The sequence below is a fragment of the Anomaloglossus baeobatrachus genome, chromosome 9, assembly GCF_048569485.1.
Source record: "Anomaloglossus baeobatrachus isolate aAnoBae1 chromosome 9, aAnoBae1.hap1, whole genome shotgun sequence".
Taxonomy (NCBI): domain Eukaryota; kingdom Metazoa; phylum Chordata; class Amphibia; order Anura; family Aromobatidae; genus Anomaloglossus; species Anomaloglossus baeobatrachus.
The window spans coordinates 112,993,086-113,012,563 of record NC_134361.1 but is presented as its reverse complement, the minus strand read 5'-3'; the positions used below and the strand labels follow the sequence as shown (position 1 = coordinate 113,012,563).

Genomic DNA, 19,478 nt, shown 5'->3' with positions numbered 1-19,478 from the left:
GGTTACTTTCCCATGCAATTAGCTTTCATTAATTCTCTCATTTTCTAACATTTTCTATATGGAAAATAACAAACTGTGGAAAATAACAAACGGAAAACACAGATACCTAACAATGTTACGGTACCACACTTTTGTATTAGCATTTTTCTTAGTAGTAGATGGTCGTGTCCCGTAGCCACGCCTCTTTCCGACGGCGTGCTACCTCTGCGGACACGTACCCTTCTTCATACATGACATGTTTGGTCACTTCCAGGGCATACCAGCCCCTCTCCCCGCAGTGCCAGGTGTAGCTGACCATTTCTTCAGGCTCCAGGTTGCGGCAAGGATGCTTCCAAGGAAGGTGTGGGGACACGTCCCGCCGGGACACAAATATCCCCGCTGCGAGGTCTGCTTCACAGATGAAACCCCATCCCTGCTCGGGGTCAAAGTGATCCACCAGACCGCGGCACCGTGGCCCTTTTACACGTGAAGCAGCGCTCCTCACTTGCTCCTTCTCCACCCTGTTGCGAGCGGCCAGCTCCTGCCGTCGCCTTTCTCTGGTAGCGATTTCCTGTTGCAATTCCTGACTGTGTCGCTCCCAGTAGGGGGTGTCGGCGTCTGGCCTCAGCTCCCTAGCTGGTTCTGGCTTGAATTGGACCTGTGAGGCCCCAACAGCCATCGGGATGCCGCACGGTAATGGAACCAGAAACTTGGAAGGTTCCACTCCCGCTGCTGGAAGTAGTGGGCCCGACTGCTCCTCAGCTTGGGTTGCAGGGTCCGGGTGCTCCACCTCTTAGGACGGGCCCGGTGATGCGGCCGGGTCTGATCTGGCCGGGTTCCGGTGAACCGTTGACATGACTGGGACGACAGGAGACTTTGGGGCTGCCGCTGGACCTTCATATGAAAGTGCTGCAGATTCCGCTGCCGGGATGGGCGATGGCAGCTCGGCGTCCACCGAAGACGGGGTAGGTGATGGTGGAGTGGTTGCCGCAAGCGGGGACGGACCGGATCCCTCAGCCGCCATGGCCGGATTAAGGTAATCATCAGGGACTGGGTAACCGCTTACCTTTTCTTCACATGGGATTTCGATCTCACGGGCTCGCACTGCTACCGCCAGACTCCTCATCTCTTCCCTCCAGTGATTCAGTATGAACAGGAACTGCGTCTGCATTTTTCTGCACAGCTGCTCGGTCTCCTCTTCAATCCAAGTCACGGTCCCGGAAACAGCACGTCCCGGTGACCAGCTCCGCTCCGCCATCTTGCCTCTGCGTTGTCCAGGAACAGTATGGCAGAGTCCAGAGACCACCTCCTAGGTGAGTATAATAAAAGTGTTTTTATGTTCTACAGATTGGCCTGGGTTCTTATATACAGAATGCTGTATATAAGGGCTCATTGGTGGTGGCCACAAGTTATAATGGAAAAACCTGGTGATAGATTCCCTTTAACCTGTAAATGTTGATTAATTAAGTATATCTAAACATATACTATTTTCAGCAGTGATATGTAAGACAGGAATCATTTTGGTATCCTTTCGAATACGTTTAACAATTTATGTTGCAAATCTTTCTAATTAAGTTTTAAACCTCTAAGTTATTACTTGCTTATTTAATTTTAGGCCAGTGGAAAATCTTCAGTGAGGGTGAAGCTCAGATTAGCCACATGTGTGAAACTCGAATTTGCCGGACAGAGCTGGAAGACTTGGTGAAGGTTCTGTACCTGGACAAGACTGAAAAGGGTCATTGTTGAGAGCAAAAACATTGAACGGGAAGAGAAAACCAGAGGCCGCCTAAAGACATTGGATTTGTAGCCGGACTGCAAGCTGATTCTGCTTAAGTCAACATTGTCGCCAAACCCAGAATGTAGGGACTATTAAGCATGGTGTGTTGAAGAGAAGTAACTGGCAGATCCATGTGTGTAGGAGTCTGTGAGCAGTTAAATGCTTCCTCTTATGCCTTAGAGGGTTGGCATCAGCTGTGAAAAAAAACACAGGTTACTTCTTTATGAGAAAAAAATGTTTATTTGGAAAGTTAAAATTAATGGAATAAGCATAACTTAATAAAAGAACGGAAGACCCTTAATGTAGAAAATACAGAATTCGTGAGTATGTGCATGTGCCTGCCTGAGTATACCCATGTGCACAGCTGGACAGTTGGCCAAGTGAGACATTTAATAAGAAGGTGACACATTGTATTGGCACTGGCACAGCAATATTTAATTTTACCACTAAATTTGGAGTTTGCTTTTCACATGACCTTAATTATGAAAAGGTTTCCATTCTTGTCTGCAACACTTTACTGAGTTTCCATTGTACAGGTTTTGTGTCGCAGGACAATCTGACAGTTTTATAAATGTAAAAGCTTTTCCTATCAAATAAATTACAATTCTAGGCCAAAGCTATTTGGATTAGCTTCACTAGGATCAGGCAGGTGTAATTGTTTTTCCAAATGACTCTTGATGCCACTATGAATGCGGTGATTAGAAGTATACAGTGTACTGGAACAAATAAACCAACGATTTCCAAAAATGTTTCAGACTGTAAATATTTATATACGTTTTTAAAGCTTTTTCCATTTCTGAAGCGATATCTAGAGTTAGCAAAATATGCTCCTATAAAACTACTTATTGGGGGATACTGTAGTTTTACCCCAGGTAACAAAGAATAACAATTTTAGCACATATTTACAACGTCCCATGACCCCTGAGTTGTCCAATTTTTCAGAATTGTGTTTGACCACTTATGTTAAAGTTTCAAGGGTGGCCCAACTCCAGATTAAATCTACATCTGTTTTATAATGCCAGTTAATCCTAATATTTCACATTCCCAATGTCATACCCACAGGATCTTAAAACCTAAAATATATAATTATTTGTACAAAGTAAAATTCCCAGAACTATGAGAGTGGGAGAGAATGACAATTAGTGGATATTCCACTCTGCCAGTCAATATTGATGTTGTGGGTTATTCAAAAACCGTGGTTTATTGATTTAACACGTTTCAAAGCTCCTCTTCATCGGGTTTTTCTTTTTCCTGATGAATCGAGGCAGCTTCAAAATGCGTTGAATCAATAATCCCCGTTTTTGACTAATGCACAGCATCATTGACCTGCAGCGTGGAATAACCTCTAATCATCCTTCTGTCCTACTTATTGGCGCTTTGAGCCTGTGGATCTGTGGCAGCAATCACTAATATGCCTGATTTCTTCCACTGAGGTGAGCACATATTATCATTTATATTTCTTTTTTTCTCAGATAAAACCTATTGGGCTGTTTCTCCCTCCTACTGTGTGTCCCTGAAAATAAGACACTGTCTTATATTATTTTTTTGCCCCGCAAAATGCACTAGGGCTTCTTCTGGGGGTAGGGCTTATTTTTGGGAAAACACAGGTTGGGGGTAAGTTTGCCACCAAAAAAAGGGCAGACACCCCCCCCCAAGAGAATCATACTTACCAGACCCCGGACATCTACGTTGCCCTTAGGTCCTTCTGTGTTCCTCTTGCAATACCCCTGCGATCCCATCAGGTCCTTATGTGCTCTACAGTGGTCCTCCCCTTACATAATTACATAGTTACTTAGGTTGAAAAAAGACCTAGGTCCATCTAGTTCAACCTTCCTCCACCAGTTCTACATTTGGTCACTAAGTCATTTATAACCAACAATGTTGTGTGTAGTGAGGAAATCATCCAGCCCTTTTTTAAAAGCTGTTATAGTATCAGCCATTACTACCTCTTGTGGTAGTGTATTCCACAGTGTGACTGCTCTAACTGTAAAGAACCCTTTCCTATTTAAGCTGTCGGAATCGCTTTTCTTCCATTGTGTATGCCCCCTGGTCCTTAGTATGGTCTTTGCAAGAAATAAGTCATGTGCCAGTCCTTTATATTGACCACACATGTATTTATACATATAAATGAGATCTCTGAGACGTCTTTTTTCTAAGCTAAACATATCTAACTTTTACAACCTGTCATCATATGGAAGGCCTTCCATTCCTTGTAGTAGTCTAGTTGCCCGCCTTTGAACTGCCTCTAACTTCTGAATGTCCTTTTTAAAATGTGGAGCCCAAAACTGGTTCCCATATTCCAGATGTGGCCTTACAAGTGATTTATATAGGGGTAACAATACGTTGGGATCACGGGATCTAATCTCTCTTTTTATACACCCTAAAATCTTGTTTGCTTTAGCAGCTGCCGCTTCACATTGACTGCTGCTGCTCAGCTTATTTGTAATAAGAATACTCAAGTCCTTCTCCTGTTCTGTAGTCCCGAGTTTACTTCCATTTAATGTATATGCAGCTATAGGATTACTCCGTCCTAGGTGCATTACTTTACATTTATCAACATTAAATCTCATTTGCCAAGTATCTTCCCATTCTGACATCTTATCCAGATCTTTTTGTAATATTATACTATCAAGGTCAGTTTTTAATATCCTACATAGTTTGGTGTCATCAGCAAAGACTGACACTTTACTATCAATCTCATCCACAAGGTCATTAATAAAGAGATTAAAAAGAATCGGTCCTAGCACAGATCCCTGCGGCACCCCACTGCTGACTGCAGCCCATTTAGAGAATGTACCATTTATGACTACTCTTTGTTTCCTATCTTTTAGCCAATTCCTTACCCAGTTGCATATAGTTTCCCCTAGTCCTTGCTTATGGAGCTTTAATATAAGGCTATTGTGTGGTACAGTATCAAATGCCTTTGCAAAGTCCAAATAAATCACATCAGCTGCATTACCAATATCCAGGTTTGCACTTACCCCCTCATAGAACCCCAACAGGTTGGTTAGACACGACTTATCTTTCATGAATCCATGCCGTTTGTCAGTTATATTATTTTCTGCAATATATTTTTGCATGTCATCCCTTAAAATGCCCTCAAAAACTTTGCATACTACTGATGTCAGACTTACTGGAAGGTAGTTGCCTGGATCTACCCTCTTACCTTTCTTAAATATCGGTACCACATCAGCAATCCTCCAATCCTGAGGCACCAACCCTGTTACAAGCGAGTCTAAAAAGATGAGATACAGCGGTCTGTCGATAATGGAGCTCAATTCCCTCAATATTCGTGGATGAATGCCATCTGGCCCTGGGGATTTGTCATTTAGTTTACTTAGACGTAGGCGTACTTCTTCTTGTGTTAAATTCATTATATCGGGTGGTGACCTTTGATTTTTCTCTTGTTGAATGATCCCTGGTACAGTCAGTTCCTTGGTGAACACAGATGAGAAATGCCTATTTAATATCTCAGTCTTTTGTTTGTCCTCTATAACTAACTTGTTATTATATTTTAAGGGGCCAATACTATCCTTGTTTTCCTTTTGGCATTAATGTATTTATAAAAGATTTTGGGATTTATTTTAATGTCATTGGCGATTTTTGTTTCAGTAGCTAGTTTTGCTTGTTTGATTTCTTTTTTGCATTTCCTATTGATATCTTTATACTCCTGAAATGCTATTTCTGTATTCTCAGCCTTTAAGATTTTAAACACCCTTTGTTTTTGTTTTATTATACTTTGTACAGTCTTATTTATCCATAGTGGTTTCTTTTTATTCTGGGACATTTTATTACCAGAGGGTATAAGCTTTTTACAGGACTCTAGCTGTATATCCTTAAACTTACCCCATTTATGTTCGGTATCCCCAGTTACCATGACTTTGTCCCAATCTACACATTTAAGCTCTTCCCTTAATTTGTTGAAATCAGCTTTCCTAAAATTCCAGGTTTTTGCATTTCCCCTTTGAAATGTTCTATTGAATATTACATTGAAGCTTACCATATTATGATCGCTGGTGCCCAAGTGCTCCTGGATCTGTAGGTCTGAAATTGTATCCGGTCTATTTGACAGGACCAGATCTAGCAAATTATCTCCCCTGGTCGGTTCATCTACCATCTGAGAGAGGAAATTGTCTTGAATGGTAGATAAGAATTTACAGCTTTTAGCAGAACCAGAAGATTCTATGTCCCACTGAATGTCTGGATAGTTGAAATCCCCCATAATAAGAACCCGATTATTATTATTAGCTGCCTTTTCAATTTGTTCCAGCATTTCACCCTCTATTTGTTCAGGTATGTTAGGAGGCTTATAGCAAACTCCAATTAGCATTTTTCCATTATTCCCATCCCCATGTACATTTACCCATACTGACTCCACATTGTTGCAGTTCCCCCCAATGTCATCATTCAACACAGGTTTTAGGTTAGATTTGATAAATATACACACCCCACCCCCTTTTTTGTCTTTCCTGTCCTTCCTAAATGTAGTATAACCCTGTATGTTTGTCACCCAGTCATGGCTTTCATCCAGCCAGGTTTCCGTAATGCCCACCACATCATAATCCATGGTTGACATAAGAGTCTCTAATTTATTCATTTTGTTTGCAAGACTTCTTGCATTTGCCAGTAGACATTTAATACTATTAACACCTTTATTACTACTAGCCTCCCTACGTTCCTTGCATGTCCCACCCCCCCCTAATCCTTCATTGACCCTTACCATCTCACTGTCTCTATCTGCTCTATCTAGCCCCTTATTTGCTCCACTACCCTCCCTCCCCCCAGATCCTAGTTTAAAAGCTCTTCCATCCGTCTGACCATTTTCTCCCCCAGCACAGCTGCACCTTCCCTATTGAGGTGCAGCCCGTCCCTACCATAGAGCCTGTAGCCAACTGAGAAGTCGGCCCAGTTCTCCATGAACCCGAACCCTTCCTTCCTGTACCAATTTCTAAGCCACGTATTTATCTCCCTAAGCTCCCGCTCTCTTTCTAGTGACGCTCGTGGCACCGGTAGTATTTCTGAAAACACCACCTTGGAGGTCTTGGACTTCAGCTTCTCTCCTAGTTCCCTGTAATCATTTTTAAGGACCTTCCACCTGCCTCTAACTTTGTCATTAGTACCAATGTGCACCATGACCGCTGGGTTTTCCCCAGCCCCACCCAGCAATCTGTCTATCCGATCCACAATATGCCGAACCCGAGCACCCGGCAGACAACACACTGTTCGGCATTCACGGTCTCGGCGACAGATGACCCTGTCTGTCCGCCTAATTATAGAGTCCCCTACCACCAACATCTGTCTGGGCTTTGCTGCACTCCTATTTCCCTCCTTCCTACAGCAGTCGTTCTCCTGGTTGCTAGGAGCAACGTCCTGCTGTGGTGACCCTAGTCCTGGCCCTTCATTCCTAATATCAGCCAAACAGGCATATTTACTAGGTTGTGCCAGATCAGGGCTAGGCTCCCTGACACTTTTCCCCCTACCTCTTCTTCTAACTGTTACCCAGCTACCTACCTCTGGGTCCTGATCTTCCCCACCTCCACCCTCCTCCATATCACTGGCCCCAGCCAAAGAAAGCTTCTTACGACTGGCACTCACAAACACACATACATCAGACTGCAGGAACACCAGACACAAAAACATCCGGTGATACCGTACTGCCTCCAGCCAACAGCACTGTGGAACACAAGGACCTGCGGTGGAATACATTCATGTATTCCATTGCAGGTCCTTGATGTGTTCCACTGCAGGTTCTCGCGTACCACTCATCTTGTTCAGAGTTTGGTGAGTATGATTGCAGGGTCTGTCTTCTCTCTTTTGGGGATTTCTACTTTCTTTAATGAAGTGTCCTGCAGTTTTCTTTAACTTTTTTAGCTGCATGGACACTTCATTATTGAGCCGCAGCTAGGGCTTATTTTCAGGGTAGAGCTTACATTTAAGTCTAAGGGGCCCTTTGCACACTACGACATCGCAAGCCGATGCTGCGATGCCGAGCGCGATAGTCCCCGCCCCCGTCGCAGCTGCGATATCTTGTGATAGCTGCCGTAGCGAATATTATCGCTACGGCAGCTTCACATGGACTTACCTGCCCTGCGACGTCGCTCTGGCCGGCGACCCGCCTCCTTCCTAAGGGGGCGGGTCGTGTGGCGTCACAGCGACGTCACATGGCAGGCGGCCAATAGAAGCGGAGGGGCGGATATGAGCGAGACGTAAACATCCCGCCCACCTCTTTCCTTCCAAATTGCAGACGGGACGCAGGTAAGGAGATGTTCCTCGCTCCTGCGACTTCATACACAGCGATGTGTGCTGCTGCAGGAACAAGGAACAACATCGTACTGTTGCTGCAGCCAAAATAATGAAAATGCCCGACACTACACCGATCATACGATACCGACGCTTTTGCATAGTTAAAACGATTTACACACTACGATGTCGAGAGCGATGCCGGAAGTGCTTCACTTTTGATTTGACCCCACCGACATCGCACCTGCGATGTCATAGTGTGCAAAGGGCCCCTTAGTTTGGAAAGGCCGCAAATTTCTGCTAGGGCTTATTTTCGGGGAAACACGGTAGTAGACTATGAGAGTAACATATGGGATATAAGGAATTAGTGCGGTGATACCGGAATGGTTTAAACAGAATTGGATTAACTACAAATGGCAGTACTAAAAATTGAGAAAGTGACATATAATAGTCTGGGTCATAAATTGGACTAGATTAGCATATGCTGTGATTTATTTTTTTTTCGTGTCGATCTGAAGAATTCCCCATGTGCACTGGCACATAGGCTAAAGCTGGTCCATGTGCTGTCTATGCAGACCATGACACTATATCATCTGAATACTACACAGCAAGTGCAAATAAAGTTTAGATCAGTATTGTGAAGCCTAAAGAAGAGCAGTATCGATTATGTCTGCAATATTGGAATTATTGAAGAATTATTCATTCTTTGAACTACAAACGTTTTGTATATTTTGATGACAAGATGCTATCAACCCTATTTGCAGATTGGGTTTAAAGGGAGCCCATCACAAAGAATAAAATCTAAATTTTAATATTTTTTTTTTACTTTCATAAATTCTAGCATTTCAGTGGACCTCTTATATGGACTATAAAACAACTGAATTTATTTTTTCTAAAGTAACTAAGAAGAAAGATGTCAATGTTGTATTTTACTGTGGAACTGACGGCTCGTCATGAACTTATCAGCATGTTCCATCAATGTCAGAGTGACAGGTTTACCATCACTTGCTGAGAAGCTTATTCCAAAATGACAACAAATATGTAGATGCACTTCCAGATGTTGCATTTCCAAAAATACATTGAAAAAGTTGAAAAAGAGAACATTGCTATTTTAGTGTTGAGCATGGTAATTAGTAAAAGCATTGCTGACTACAGGTGCATTTCAATAAATTACAATATCATCAAAAAGTTAATTTATTTCTAGAATTCAATACAAAAAGTGAAACACATATATTATATAGAGTCATTACACACAGAGTGATCTAATTCATGTGTCTATTTCTTTTAATGTTGATGATTATGGCTTACAGCCAATGAAAACCCAAAACTCATTATCTCAGAAAATTAGAATATTATATAAGACCAACTGAAAAATGATTTTAAACTCAGAAATGTTGGCGCCTCCTGAAAAGTGTGTACAGTAAATGCACTCAGTACTTGGTCGGGGCTCCTTTTACATGAATTACTGCATCAATGCGGCGTGGCATGGAGGTGATCAGCCTGTGGCACTGCTGAGGTGTTATGGAAGCCCAGGTTGCTTTGATAGCTGCCTTCAGCTCATCTGCATTGTTGGGTCTGGTGTCTCCCATCTTCCTCTTGACAATACCCCATAGATTCTCCATAGGGTTTAGCTCAGGAGAGTTTGCTGGCCAATCAAGCACAGTGATATTGTGGTTATTAAACCAGGTATTAATACTTTTGTCAGTGTGGACAGGTGCCAAGTCCTGCTGGAAAATTACATTTTCATCTCCAAAAAGCTTGTTGGCAGAGGGAAGCATGAAGTGCTCTAAAATTTCCTGGTAGTAGAGAGCTGCACTAACTTTGGTCTTGATGAAACACAGTGGAGCTACACCAGCAGATGACATGCCTCCCCAAACCATCACTGATTGTGGAAACTTGGGCAGCTTGGATTGTGGCCTTTCCACTCTTACTTCACACTCTGGGACCTTGATTTCCAAACGAAATGCAAAATTTACTTTCATCTGAAAACAACACCTTGGACCACTGAGCAAGAGTCCAGTTCTTTTTTCTTTGGCCCAGGTAAGACGCTTCTGGCGTTGTCTATTGGTCATGAGTGGCTTGACACAAGGAATGTGACACTTGTAGCCCATGTCCTGGATACGTCTGTGTGTGGTGGCTTTTGAAGCACTGAGTCCAGCAGCAGTCCACTCCTTGTGAATCTAACCCAAATTTTTGAATGGTCTTTTCTTAACAATCCTATCAAGGCAGCGGTTATCTCCGTTGCTTGTGCACCTTCCTCTACCACACTTTTTACTTACACTCATATTTCTATTAATATGCTTAGATATAGCATTCTGTGAACAGCTAGCTTCTTTAGCAATTACCTTTTGGAGCTTACCATCCTTGTGGAGTGTGTCAATGATTGCCTTCTGGACATCTGTCAAGTCAGCAGTCTTCCCCATGATTGTATAGCCTACTGAACCAGACTAAAGCATTTTAAATGCTTAGGAAGCATTTGCAGGTGTTTGTGGTAATTATTCTACTTTTATGGGATAATGATTTTGGGTTTTCATTGGCTATAAGCCATAATCATCAACATTAACAGAAATAAACACGTGAAATAGATCCCTCTGTGTGTAATGACTCTATATAATATATACGGTATGTTTCCCTTTTTGTATTAAATTACTGAAATAAATTAACTTTTTGATGATATTCTAATTTATTGAGATGCACCTGTATGTCAGGCTTGAGTACAGCAGCCCCAATAAACTTCACAAAAAAACATATGGCAGTGGATCAGGCAAAATTCAAAATTGTCTGTTTACTTCTTTTCCCAGTCCCTTATTATGCTCTGAAGTTTCTTTGGGGGCTGGGATATGTAAAAAAAAAGTAAAAATCTTTATAATCACCTCACCGATCATCTCTCCAGCCCCTTGGTTCTCACCATCACCCGTCCGGTCCTGAAATTCCCGGTCCTCTCACAGGACGTCCGGCTTTGATGTGGCCTGGAAGAGTTTTGTGCAAGCGTGTGAAAGGTAGCAATGTGTCCTGACCTTCCGCACACATGTGCAGTATCAACACCGTGCCTCATCACTGTGAGAGGCCTGGGAATTTCAGTGCAAACCACAGGGATCAGGAGATACAATGAGGATCGGATATGGTACTGTGAGGAAAGGATTTTTAAAATTTTGATTGTGGCTGCCATTTTTTTTAATCTCATTTTGGCAACTGGGAATTTTCATAAAATTTGAATATATTTCAATTCCTTGAATTTATTTGTTCAGATCTAGTTATCACCTATGCAATGGATTGGTAATAACTTGTTTTCACTGTATAACCCTTTAAAGGTGTTACCCCTTTAATATAATAACACTGAGGCTATGTGTGCACTTTCCGTTTCCACCTGCGTTTCAGGTGCTTTTTAGGTCCGTTTTGAACTGCAGCGTTTTCATGCCAAAAGGCATGCGTTTTGATTTTTCTGCAAAGTCTATGGAAAATGTGGATTTCTTGTCCGCACTTTGCGTTTCCAAACGCAGCGTTTAATTTGCATAATTTTGGGCAAAAACTCTGCGTTCAAAGAAGCAGCATGTCAATTGTTTTTGCCATTTGGGCTGCGTTTTGGTAACATTGAAGTCAATGAGAAGTTGAAAAAAGCTAGAAACATCAAAATTCCAGCGTTTTACCTGCTTTTTAGGTGGAAAAAGAATGCGTTTTGGACTACATAAACGCATGCTTTTTTGCTATATTAGCCATATATAGTATAAAACCGCTATAATTATATGAATTATAACTATTTTCGTTATGATTTCAATAATTATGTGTTCCTTTTTTCCCCTTTTCTTCCCTTTTTTTCATTGTGTTTGACTGTTTAAACTTTATTTAGCGATGTCTTTATGTTCAAAACGCATCTGTCTAAACGCAATGGAAAAGCAGGTAAAAAGTGCTAAAAACGCGTCTAAAACGCGGTAAAAACGCATGTGTATTTACCGCGATTTAGTGGTGAAAAGCAACTTTGGCAAAAGCAATTTCTGCCAGAGAATCCGTTTAGAACTGCAACTAGGGCGACTAAAGTGCGGACATAGCTTTATACTCACCTCCAGTGCCAGAGCCGTGCCAGCAGTGTCGTCACTGTGTCTGCCGGGATTGGCATAACAGTGAGAGCAGTAGCAGCGCTAACTTCCTCTGGATGTAAGCAATTTGTCCGAAGGTGGGGAGAGTGAAGCAGACATTGATTAGCTGCAGGGATCACGTAGCCCCATTTGAGCCGACATCGCTGAAATAGCTGGAATGGCACCAGCATCGGAGTTCAGTATAAGTGTAAAGGTTGCTTTACACGCTGCAACATCGGTAACGATATATCGTCAGGGTCACGCCATTATTGACGCACATCCGGCGCCGTTACCGACATCGCAGCGTGTAACACAAATGAGCGACGATCAACGAGCGCAAAAACGTGAAAAATCATTGCTCGTTGTCACGTCGCTCATTTCCTTGATATCACTGCCGCGACAGGTACGATGTTGTTTGTCGTTCCTGTGGCAGCACACATTGCTGTGTGTGACGCCGCTGGAACGACAAACATCTCCTTACCTGCGTCCACCGGAAAAGGAGGAAGGAAGGAGGTGGGCGGCATGTTCCGGCCGCTCATCTCCTCCCCTTCTTTTCTATTGGGCGGCGATTCAGTGACGCTGAACGAATGGTTACAGCGACGTCGCAGAGCAGGTATGTGCGTGTGACGCTGCCGTAGCAATAAGGTTCGCTACGGCAGTGATCACCACATATCGGCCGTACGATGGGGGCGGGTGCTATCGGCTAGCGATGTCGCAGTGTGTAAAGCACCCTTTAGTTTTTTAAAAGGGAGAAACATACAGATTGAGATAGTTTTCCGAGTAGTGGAAAACTCCTTTAAAGCACCAGTCCATTGTTTTCTTTTACCCAGTCGGAATTGTACTTTTATTCTAAATCGCCTGTCCCCTATCTTATACTCATCCTCTGGCATCTTCATCTGTTACCGGCACTGCACCCTTCGGTCTTCTTCTGTTTGTGACCTGCCATCTACTGCAGTGTTTCATGGAGCACGCTGAAGCACACTCTTCAATGCAAATTTGTGAGAGCCTCGTTCTGGCTCTCATAGACTAAATGGGGCTTTACACGGTAGCGATATCGCTAGCAATTTGTAGCGATAGCGAGCGTGTAAGTACCCGCCCCCGTCGCGCATGCGATTGTTTGTGATCGCTGCCGTAGTGAACATTATCGCTACGGCAACGTCACACATACTTACCTGGTCGGCGGCGTCGCTGTGACTGCCGAACAATCCCTGCTTCAAGGGGGAGGGACGTTCGGCATCACAGCGACGTCACCGCAACGTCGCTAAGCGGCCGGCCAATCGAAGCGGAGGGGTGGAGATGAGCAGGACGTAACATCCCGCCCACCTCCTTCCTTCCGCATTGTGGCCGGCGGCAGGTAAGGAGACGTTCCTCGCTCCTGCGGTGTCACACATGTGTGCTGCCGCATGAGCGATGAACCACCTGGATAAACAACCCTTACCGATTTTTTAGTTTGGGACGACCTCTCCACGGTGAACGATTTTCCTCATTTTTGAGGTCGCTTAAGGTCGCTGGTCAGTGTCACACGCTGCGATATCGTTAATGACGCCGGATGTGTGTCACTAACAACTTGACCCTGACAACAAACCATTAACGATATCGTAGCGTGTAAAGCCCCCTTTACATTGAGAGTTTGTGACATAATTATCTGACTTCCAGTCAGTCCGAAGCTGAGGCCACAAGATGGCGCTGTGGAATTGAAGAGGTAAAAGGTGATGACGCCAGAGGGTAAGTATAAGACCAGAGGCAGGGATCTTAGATTAAAGGCACCACTCCTGCGGTGAAAACACAACAACGCTGGAGTGGTGCCATAAGAAATCACTGGGGAGTAGTTTAGACAACCCAGTTTTACATTAGAAAAATATCTGTCCCTGTAATTATTATCCAGAATGGGACTTTCTGCTTTTCTGTTGTGGTACTACTGTAAATTCACTAATTTTTTTCTGATAAAATATAAAGTGAATACAAATAAACCACATAATTCTATATACGGTTGTAAAGTTTTTAAAAGATACTTTTATTAAATTGGAATTTTATCAGCATCTTTCCATAAAACGCTCTAATATTTTAATTATTTACACAGCAAACAAAGCACCTTCAGCTTAATTGTCCATCTGGTAATTCAGACAAAGACCTCTCTGTTCAATTACGTACAAAGCTCAGAGCTGGCTCCGTTCTACAAAATGTAGCTAGGTCCAGTCATTAGGGGTTTACGGCCCATGTGAGTTAGTTGAATCCAATGCCTTCATCCCACAGCTGGTCCTTTGAGTGGGCTCCGATTCTTCGAGCTGAAATCATCAGCAGGACATCACAAAAGAGAGTTGCTCATTTGAAGTGAGCCGTGGATGTCAAGTGTGCAGATTTCACTAAGTGCAAACATGATTCCTAATGAGCTCTTGGCGAGAAATGGTGCTGCCCAAGCTCACTTGTGTCCACTTCACAGCACCGCTAATACAGGCTGCTATATATGTGTCAGATCTGTAAATGAGACTGGGAAACTGGGATGTTGCATCACTTTTTCTGGCTTTGAAGTGAGCGCAGGCATAACAACGGCTTTCAATTATGGGGCATCTTCTCAATTAAACTTTTGAGCAATATGAATGCTTGTATTTCATAGAAAACAAGCAGTCAGCAGAAAACAAATATTAGAGGTGTAACACTGGCATTTCTGTCCCTATATTCGCCAGTGTCCCGGTGCTTGCCAGTGCCTATGCCCCTGAATTCTCCTCTCCTCCCAACCATCAGGGAAACTGATGCTATTACCTCCCCAGCCATGTGCTTGTGGTTCAGGACATGTATGTGTTGTGTGGCCATCTACTCTCTGGCACGGCCATTCATGTGTGTCTTGTTCCCCTGCCCTTCTGCATGGCCATCCACGTGTGTCTCAGTCCCCTCCTCTCTTGCATGGCCGCCCATGTGCTGCGTCGTCCTGTGACGCCCCTGGACTAATCAGGTTGTCACAGGATACTGCACGCTCTTTATCTCCCAGTGCAGAACTCAAACCCCCATGGTTCTGGGTTCCCATCTTGCAGTACTGCCTCCACCAGCTTCTACAAATCCTAGTCACACCTCGCACCACACCCTGTCAGGTACACCTGTGGCCTGCTAAGCTGGCATAAGGTCGCCCATCTAGGGGTCAGGCAGGGAGGTGGGAGGTGACAAGTCAGTCGGCTCCAGGGGAGCAAAGAGTTCAGTCGTATTTGGATTGTGCGAATTGGGATTGGGTGCCTGGCTAGTCTTGGAGGATAGCCAGCAGCCACAGTTCAATAGCCGGGCTGGGACCGAAGGCAAGTCGGGGTACATGGACCCTAGGTCGGGGAGAAGCTTCAAGCAACCCGGCAATTAACCTGTGGAGGACAGGGCCTATATGGACTGTTCCCACGAAGCTCAGAGATCGGGGCACTAGCGCAATGAGGGGGATAGGGCTTTCCAAGCAAAGCAGCCCACTGAAATCCCAAGCGTGAGCTCCTGACAGCAAGCTCCTCTGCTACTCATAGTAGGGAGCGGGGCCCAGAAAGCTCCAAGCTTACGGGCCACCTGGACACTCTAAAAGACTGTGCACGAGGGCAGGCCACAGACCACCAGGCAATGCTGCAGGGGACGGGACCCGGACAAACTCCCCAAGAGGGCAGTGACACCCAGAGACTTGGTTTACCACGTTGTCAGCGTCTGCTTTCCTTCTGAGTGAGTACCTGATTAACCCCTGCAACCAGTGACCCTGTGCTCCCCCTGCACCACGTACCACCATCCAGAGTCCCGGGGCCTTCCCCTACCCGTGGAAGGTAACGTCATCTAGCTGCCCCACTCCATCACCCCGGGTTCTCCCAACGGCAGCGATGGTACTCCCTATTACTGCACACCACGGGTGGCGTCACAAACTATCTAACTGTAAATCACCCCCATCACGTTTCGGCATGACCCTGAGCCCCCGGGTCCAGAGGCCCTCGAGCCACAAGTAGTGACACCCGCATCCGAGCGGTTTGACCGCTTCTGGGGCAGGACTCGTCCGAGACAGTCCACTGCTCCCCCACATGTCTGCCAATGTGCTGCATTGTCCTCTGCCCTCCTACGTTACTGCCCATATGGGGTGTGGTCTCCATTCTCCTCCGCAGCTGCTCATGTGTGTTTTGGTCCCTGGCTCATGCCAAGGTTCCTGTACCCCAGGGTCTGCGCTTGCCGCTTGGGTTTCCTGGTTATAAGCCTAGGGTTTATGCACTCTCCCCAGCCTTTTAAGGGGCAGCGCGTGCACCTTGTAAACGTGTCCCCAGCCTATCGTTGGGAGGCACGAGGTATTTAACACCCCTTTCCCTGTTGGGCGGGGCCTGAGCAACTCATTAGGTTTCTAACCTAGTCCTGATGTGTTGGTCCAGCCTGTTGCCCGTATACAGCTTTGGTCCTGCCTGTTCTCTGCCTGCTGAGTTCCTGAACCGGTCCAGCCGATGTTCCTGTCTGTTCTTGGACTCATCCATCCTGTATTCCTGCACCTGACCTGTTCTATGTTCCTGGACCCATCCAGCATCTGTTCCTGTCTGTGTTTCTGGACCATCCAGCTTTTGTTCCTGTACCTGACCTGTTCCGTGTTCCTGGAAACATCCAGCCTGTGTTCCTGTCCATGTTACTGGACCCATCGAGTCTGTGTTCCTGTACCTGATCTGTTTTGTGTTCCTGGGTCAATTCAGCCTGTGGTGTCCTGCCCGAGTCCGGTGTCCTGCCTGTGTTCGTGAGTCTGCCCTGTCTGATTCCTGAACCTGTCCGTGCCTATGTAGCAAGAGGTCAAGCAATGCAATGCATATGGAGACACAACACAGTGGTGACATACTTTTATTTATTATTATAGATAATGGAATATGGCTAATACAGGGAATCACTATGGGGTAAAACGTATCACGGTATATTCATGTTACACATACAATGATCATAATACTTGTCTACACACGACTAATATGGCTGGCCCCGAGATAAACACTGTACTACTAGGCATTCAGTAAGCAAGCTAACTGCCATCAGGTTATTACGTATGTCAGTGCCACTAACTAACCCAATTGACTCTGGATGGTCCTAGCAAGATGGTACCGTAAGTCTATAAACAAGCAGACAATATTCTGTAGAGTGGATTAAGTCAGGAGTATTAGAATTAACCCCTTGAGCCCCAGGTAGTTTTCTGTTTTTGCGGGGGGGGAGGGTTTCTCCCCTTCTTCCGAGAGCCGTAACTTTTTTCTGTCAATCTTGCCATAGAGGGCTTGTTTTTTGCGGGACGAGTTGTACTTTTAAATGAAACAATAAGTTTTACCATATAGTGTACTGGAAAACAGGAAAAAAATTCCAAGTGTGGAAAAACTGCAAAAAAAGTGTGATCGTACAATAGTTTTTGGGATATTTTATTCACCGTGTTCACTATATGGTAAAACTGATGTGTCGTGATGCCTGCGGTCGGTGCGAGTTTGTAGACAGCAAACATGTATAGGTTTACTTGTATCTAAGGGGTTAAAAAAAAAATCAAAAGTCTGTCCAATAAAAGTGGGGCACATTTTGCGCCATTTCCGAAACGCGTAGCGTTCTCATTTTTTGGGATCTATTGCTCAGGGATAGCTTATTTTTTGTGTCTCGAGCTGACGTTTCTAATGGTACCATTTTTGTGCAAATGCTACGTTTTGATCGCCTGTTATTGCATTTTGCACAAAACTTGCGGTGACCAAAAGACCTAATTTTGACATTTGGATTTTGTTTTGCCGCTACGCCGTTTACTGATCAGATTAATTGATTTTACAGTTTGATAGATCAGGCGCTTCTGATCTCGGCGATACCAAATAGGTGTATATTTTTTTTATTTTTTTAACCCTTTAATTTTCAATGGGGCGAAAGGTGGGTGATTTGAACTTTTAGGGGTTTTTTTAATTTTATTTTTTAAATTTTTTTTTTTACTTTTTTTTTTATTTTACTAGTCCCCCTAGGGGGCTACATGGCTCAGCAATCTGATCGCTCTGCCCTATCTGTAGATCTCAGCTACAGAGCCGAGATCTGCAGATATGGTGCTTTACTCTCCGTGCTGGCACTATGCCGGCACTGAGACAAAGTGACTCATGTTAGCTACAGGCGTCATCACATGACCCTGTGCTACCATCGCAACCACCGAAAGGGATGTGATCACGCACGTGACTTCCGGTGGGGGCGGCGGTAAGTAAAAGTAATGGCCGCACGCATACAGTATACTGTACATCTCGCTGCCAGACTTTCGCAGCGAGATGTAAGGGGTTAAATGTTGCGGGTGGAATGCGATTCCACTCGTAACACGCTGGCACACATGTCAGCTGTTGAAAACAGCTGATATGTGCGCGGATCGCCGCATTAGGTACTGAACGGTTAAGCAGGAAGAACAACTCGGCTCACTCAGGTCACCCAGGGGCAGCAGTCTTGACAGGCGACGTCTGCGGCTTGACCACGTAGTCTGGCATTGGGGTCTTGACAGGTGGCTTCTGCAGCTTGACCATGTAGTCTTGGCTTGGGTTCTTGACTGGCGGCATCTGCTGCTCGATCATGTAGTCTGTGCTCGAGGTCTTGACTGGCAGCGTCTGCGATGTCTATGGCTGAAGTGCGGTAGGACTCTGGGCACTCTTCCTTAAAACCACCTGGCACAGGCTGTCTGGAAGCCTCAATCGTACCACTAAACTCTTCTGCAGGGGAGAAAATGTTCTGCACACCTGTTTGCTTCGGCTGTTTGGCACCAATCCTTCCCTTTCAATCACATCCGGGGCTTTCATGAACAGGCAGTTGTGTCCACTTTCCTACACCTACGTTCCTGTCCTGTTGTCATCCTGATCCGCTCAGCTACCACAGTCCCAGACACTGCCATGGCAGTGGCATCCGGGGTCTAATGGCAGAAAAGTCCAACCTCACCATGGCCTCTGGTGAATATCCGGTAGACATAACCATGCATACCTAGGGTCCTGCAATGCCCTGCACATGAGGTAAGCAACATAGTGAATCAGGAGAACTATACTACATTTCTAATTGGAGGTATTTGCTAATATTCTTATTACACCTATCTACTACATATTAGGATAAGATCTTTGAGATGGAAATAACCGTTTAATTTAAACAAATCTCTCCAACTATATCCATATGGACTAATAAACCAAATATTTAGATCTACTGACTGCTGGATGGAGGGAGATAGATGAAACTTTTCTTCTCTAAATAATATTTGAATGTTTATAATCCTGATCTATGCAAAATAAAATAGATATATACACACGTCATTTTCAGATGCTATTAGCTGCCTTCATTTTCTTAAACCAGGGTTGCCAACTTGTCTTTTTATTTATTTTTTCTTGACAGATTATGAAAAAATCACAGACAGACAATATTTTTAATGGACACATTGGTCAATTATAATAGATAATAATGATTATAAG

At 44.4% G+C, this 19,478-nt stretch overlaps 1 protein-coding gene across 1 annotated transcript in view; it reads left to right on the top strand.

Annotated features, from left to right (window-relative positions):
• CHRDL1 (chordin like 1) overlaps positions 1-2,486 on the top strand; it is a 170,448-nt gene extending 167,962 nt beyond the window's left edge. Inside the window, exon 10 of the mRNA XM_075322710.1 lies at positions 1,595-2,486. Within this exon, the coding sequence (XP_075178825.1) occupies positions 1,595-1,725 (131 nt within the window). The 3' untranslated portion in view covers positions 1,726-2,486. The remainder of the gene's footprint in view (positions 1-1,594) is intronic.
• Positions 2,487-19,478: the final 16,992 nt, after the last annotated feature.